The sequence below is a fragment of the Globicephala melas genome, chromosome 1 (genome assembly GCF_963455315.2).
Source record: "Globicephala melas chromosome 1, mGloMel1.2, whole genome shotgun sequence".
Classification (NCBI taxonomy): domain Eukaryota; kingdom Metazoa; phylum Chordata; class Mammalia; order Artiodactyla; family Delphinidae; genus Globicephala; species Globicephala melas.
In genome coordinates this window covers 178,812,762-178,817,827 of record NC_083314.1, presented here as the reverse complement: position 1 = coordinate 178,817,827, position 5,066 = coordinate 178,812,762, and the positions used below count along the sequence as shown (strand labels likewise).

At 54.5% G+C, this 5,066-nt stretch overlaps 1 protein-coding gene across 1 annotated transcript; it reads right to left on the bottom strand.

Moving 5' to 3' along the window:
* Positions 1-2,840: 2,840 nt before the first annotated feature.
* Positions 2,841-4,610, bottom strand: NPPB (natriuretic peptide B). The gene is made up of 3 exons (XM_030865715.2): positions 4,030-4,610; positions 3,515-3,770; positions 2,841-2,956 (listed from the first exon to the last, which is right to left on the bottom strand). The coding sequence occupies exons 1-3, from the start codon at positions 4,153-4,155 to the stop codon at positions 2,940-2,942; spliced, it is 399 nt and encodes a 132-aa protein (XP_030721575.1). The 5' UTR covers positions 4,156-4,610; the 3' UTR covers positions 2,841-2,939.
* Positions 4,611-5,066: the final 456 nt, after the last annotated feature.

Sequence of the window (5,066 nt, the reverse complement as noted above, 5' to 3'; positions counted from 1 at the left end):
TCTCAGAAGAGTCAAAGCTGGGAATTCCTTGGCCGTCCAGTGGTTAGGACTCTGTGCTCTCACTGCTGAGGGCCTTGGCTCGATCCTTGGTTGGGGAACTAAGGTCCCAGGTCCCACAAGGCGCACGGCGTGGCCAAAAAAAAAGTCAAAGCTGCCACGAGAGGGATGGAGAGGGGAATGCAGCATCAGTGACATGAGATGTAGCGTTCAGGCCCAACACTGTCCTGACTTCAGTAACCTCAAAACTGGAGACCCAGCAAAGCCAGTCTACCCTCTACCGAAGCTCCTTCCAGCTGTGAAGCCGTGGGCTAGGCATCCTTGGGCCTGTGTCCACCAACATGTCTTTCTGGGTAGATTCCAGTGACAAGGATCCATGGAGACACGTAATCTGGCAGCTTCTTTGGAGGACGAGCTTGATAATAGGAAAGTCAGGGAGGACAAGGCCATGGCTATAGCTACATGGGGATGTGTCTGAAGGGGCCAGGGTCACAGGTGAGGGAGGGCTGGTTCTAAAGGGCACCCATAGATGATGCATGTGCCACAGCACTGCCCCAAACACCAAACACAGGGGGAGCTCAATGAGATGTCACTTCATTGGGTACATCAGGCCACCCACTCCCCATCCTCCAGAAGACATATTTGCTTCCTTCACAGTTTGTTTTGGGGTCCTCTCTCCTGGACTTTTGCTTGGGGAAAAGGTTCAAGTAACAGGATATATCTGTATCATACATACAGACTCCACTGCCTGGGCCCTACTTATGGAAGAGCTGGATTTAGCTGGAAGAATTCTGAAGTGCTGGCTGGGTTTGTAGAGTGGGCATTCTGGGAGGAGGTCTGTCTTCATCACCTGAGCAGGGGGAGAAAGTTGCCAATATGCAGCAGCCCCAAATGGGGAACTGAGTGATGCCATTAAGAGGGGGAACTTCCAACCCACCAGCAAGCCTAATTCACTGGCTTGGGAAAGGTTGGGTTGTGCAGTGGTTAGGGGCCTGGCTGCTGGACCAGTATGCGTGGGCTTGAATCCTGGCTCTGCCGCTTACTAACTGCGGGACCTGAGAAAGTCACATTACCTCTCTGTGCCTCGATTTCCCCATCTGTAAAATGAAGGATAATAAGAGTCCTTCCTGCATAGTTGTTGCAAGGACTAATATGAATTCATGGAACTGGGCCTGGTACATAGTGAGGTCTTTATAAATGTTAACTGTGCTAATTACTCATTACTGTCCTGGGTCAAAAACATTAGGCAGGGCTTCCCTGGTGGCGCAGTGGTTGAGAGTCCGCCTGCCAATGCAGGGGACATGGGTTCGTGCCCCAGTCCAGGAAGATCCCACATGCCGTGGAGCGGCTGTGCCCGTGAGCCATGGCCGCTGAGCCTGCGCATCCAGAGCCTGTGCTCCGCAGAGGGAGAACTCACAGCAGTGAGAGGCCCGCGTAGCACAAACAAAACAAAACAAAACAAAACAACACAAAAAAAACATTAGGCAAAGATGGCTCACAGTTTTATTGGAAAATAAGTTGGTCCTAAAACCTTACCTTCAAAATCTGAATCTCATTAGATATGTCTAATGCACACTGGGTTAAAGTGAGAAATAACACGAAGACCCACCACTTCTCTTTCCCTCTCACTCAAAGAAACATCAGATGAGAACAGCAGAAAAGCCATACGAGAGTCCCGTGGATCTCTGCTCAAACCTCAGTGTTGGCACTTAGCAGCTGAATGCTTTCAGGTAAGATGCTTCCCTTTTCTGGGTCTCAGTTTTCTCATCCATAAAGAGGGGATAATAATAGTCCTGTCCTCCTGCAGAGCTGGGATCATAAAAGGCATTCTAGGCAAAGGAAACGGCATGAGCTGAAGCCTGGGAGCCTGAAAGCAGGAGAGAGCTCTGCAGCATGACCTGGGATGCCTAGAACCCAAGATGCAGGGGAAGGAGGACCCTGAGAGGAGAGGGCAGTGACCTCTACCAGGACTCCCTGCTGATTAAGGCAACACAGTAGGATTCTAGTGCTTGTCTCCTTTTCTGCCTTGGAATAAAGGTCTTCTCCCTCTAAGGCAGAGAGGAAGTGAAGACGTGGGGCCCCGAAGGAAGGCACCCTGAAATGCTGGGCCTCTTTCAGGCACTTCTAAACTTATGGGCTCAGGAAATGAAAATGCTATTAAACTCAGGGTTTAGGAGCCGCCTTTCCAGGATGACATCAGGAATTGAAGACTTGCACCTGAGGTTTGGGGCAGATGGAGGGCTCACCCCCATCAGGAATGTAAATAAGCTGGCATATCTCCTTCTCTCACTCTCTTTCTCTCTCTCTCACACACACACACACGCACACACACACCACACACACACACACAAAGCGCCCCCAATCTCTGAGAGCTTCTGGAAATGACAAATACAGGGAGAGGGCCTCTAATGGCAGAATTCCAGGCAAAGGGAAGGCTACTGTCAAGGGGCAGATACCTTGACACACACCCTCATGTCACAGGAATACATCAGGGCCCATTCAACTCCCAGGGAGAAACTGCCGGCCTCTGAAAAGTAGTTTCTGGGAAGTGCCTCAAGTGCTTGAGATATTTAGAGACCTTTCAGAGCATGAAAAGCCCTTAAAGCAAAGCAGCCACCACCCCCCACCCCCCCAACTGTTTGACCAGCCCTTGAAGCTGTGTCCCCGCCCCACCATTAGGACATCTTTGGGATCTTCAAGAAAACACAGGGTTTGACTGTTCTTCAATGACGGATTATTTTTTAGAACACTGAGACAAATCAATTTCAAAGGAAAAAGCTATAATATTGACTTTATTTCATCATGGAAAATTTGTGCTCAAAGATAAGAACCATCTCATATAAAACAACCAAATAAATAAATAAATAAATAAAAATAAATAGGAGTTGCTTCAAAGGGGAGCAGGGGGTTGAGGGAGAATCGGATGCCGCCAGGACCTTCTCTTAATACCTCCTCAGCACTGTGTGGGGAAGAGAGAGAGTGATGATTACATTTGGGCGGGAGGCAGGCAGGACCTGAGCTCCCCCTCACCACGTGCCACCTTCAGTCCATCTGGATGTCTGAGGCTTTGGAATACTCTACCTCCCTGGACCTTGCTTTCCTCGTTGTAAACTGGGGATTGCTGTCCCCCTGGTGATCTTGCCCTCTGCCCTTGCAGCTCTAGACAGTTCAGGGGAAACCAGGAGGAAAATGTTTAATACTCTTTCTGCGTCAAGAAGGGGCTGCCAAGGCAATTGACCGAATTACACGGATGTAATTCATGGGATGACCGAGTTACATCCTAAGGTGATTCTGCCCCTTTTGGTAAGAGAGGCAGGAGGGGGTTAGAAGGTGGGTGGGAACTCACAGGCATGGTAATGAATGTTGTCAAAATTTAATATTTCCAGAAAGGCGCTCCTTGACCCTGAGGACTGACGGCAAGAAAGAGTGATATCCAGGTGTCCTTTGCTGAAAGTTTGGTCCCGAGACTTCAAACCCAGAAAGGCGGCACGCGGTGGGAATGGGGGTGGGTGCTCACCATTGCAGCCCAGGCCGCTGAGGGAGCCGATCCGGTCCAGCCTCCGCCCAAAGCAGCCGGAGTCGCGCATCATCCTGGGGCTGCGTATTCCCCGCAGGGCCTGGAGGACGCTGTTGCCGGGCCCGAGGAGCCCCGCGGGGGCGGCCGCCCGGGTCTCCCAGGCTTCTGCGAGGCCGTGGCCCTGCTGAAGGGGGTCCAGGTCCATCTGCTCGGCCTGCAGCTCCAAGACCCTGCCTCGTAGACGGCCCAGCAGTTCCTGCGATGGGTGGGGGAGGCGGAGCCTCAGGAACCCGCACCTGGGCCCAGCCGCTCTCGATGGCGCCAAGGCAAACCGACCGCCTTGGGGACGGGGGTCCCCGCACCCAGCCTCGCCGCTTTCTCACTCTCTTATCACTAATTCCCAGGGGAGGGTGGGGACCTCTTGGGACGGTGGGTGGGAGTAGGTGGGGACCCGTTAATTGCTGCTGTCGGTGCCCTCCCGGCGAGCCGGGTTTACGCAGTTCGGCAGCGCTCACCTGTATCCCGCGCAGTTCCGAGGCCGGGCCGGGGCCACCTAGCGGGTAGGAACGACAGCGTGGCAGCGACAGGTGCAAAAACAGAAGGAGCATGAGCGCCCGGGGCAGCGTCGTCTGGGGGTCCATGTCGTTGGAGGGGCGGAGAGAGGTTGCCGCCGCTGCCGCTGCGCTGGGTCCCGGTTCACGTCTCACCCGCTGGGTCCTCGGGCAACGGCGGCCTTTTATCCCCCGTCCTGAGAGCCGGGCCGGCCCTGCCCCTCTGGGTTATCTCTGATTTATCGGCGCGTTCCGGCTCGGCCCGCTGAGCTCAGGGCGGGGGAATGCACCTCTCCGCGAGGAGGGGTGGAGGCCGGGGAGAGCAGGCCTTGTATAGAAATGGGCCTGGCCGACAACGGGAGCGCGCGGCGGGGGGGAGTTGGCGGGGTTGGGTAGACACCGCTATAGGTCCTTTGTCTCTCGCTTCCCCCTTTCCTGCAAAAACCCCGGGGCCTTAGAGTGTCTCTTTTCTCGTTCCTCCCCCCCGCATTCCTGGAGAGGGCAGAGGGAACCCCAGCGATCAGAGACCCGACGCAACTGCCGGGCGCACGGGGTGACTCAGAGAAATCACAGGCCCAGCCGCCACCCCCGCGCCGCAGCGCGTCTTCCCTCCCCGCCTGTAACTCTCCGCACCTTGCTCGGCGGCGGGTCTTCCGGGCGCTCTGACCGCTGTCCGTGGTTCTGATCGCTCTGAGCCAACAACGCAAGAGGACTCGCTCTCCTCAACGTGGGTCTTGCCAGAAAGACAAGCGTGGGGCAGGGGCAAGAGACGTCTGAGACCCCTCTCCGCCCTCTCACAACCTCCTGCACTAGGATGCTAATTCTCCAGTGTCACCTGATTAAAAGTCTGGGTATGACAAGGAACTTCTGGAATGCTGACCCTTCTTCCATCCCTTAAAGTGTAGAGCTGATTTGACAGGAATTTTGAGAGGCAAGGCCCAGAGATGAAGTCATTCAGGAATGCTTCTATCACAGCTCCCGCAGGTGCCAACACCTCCTCT

Coding starts and splice junctions, on each gene's coding strand:
- NPPB (XM_030865715.2), bottom strand. CDS start 4,155: ATGGACCCCCAGACGACGCTGCCCCGGGCGCTCATGCTCCTTCTGTTT. Junction 3,771..4,029: donor CGGAACTGCGCGGGATACAG/GTGAGCGCTGCC, acceptor CACCCATCGCAG/GAACTGCTGGGCCGTCTACG.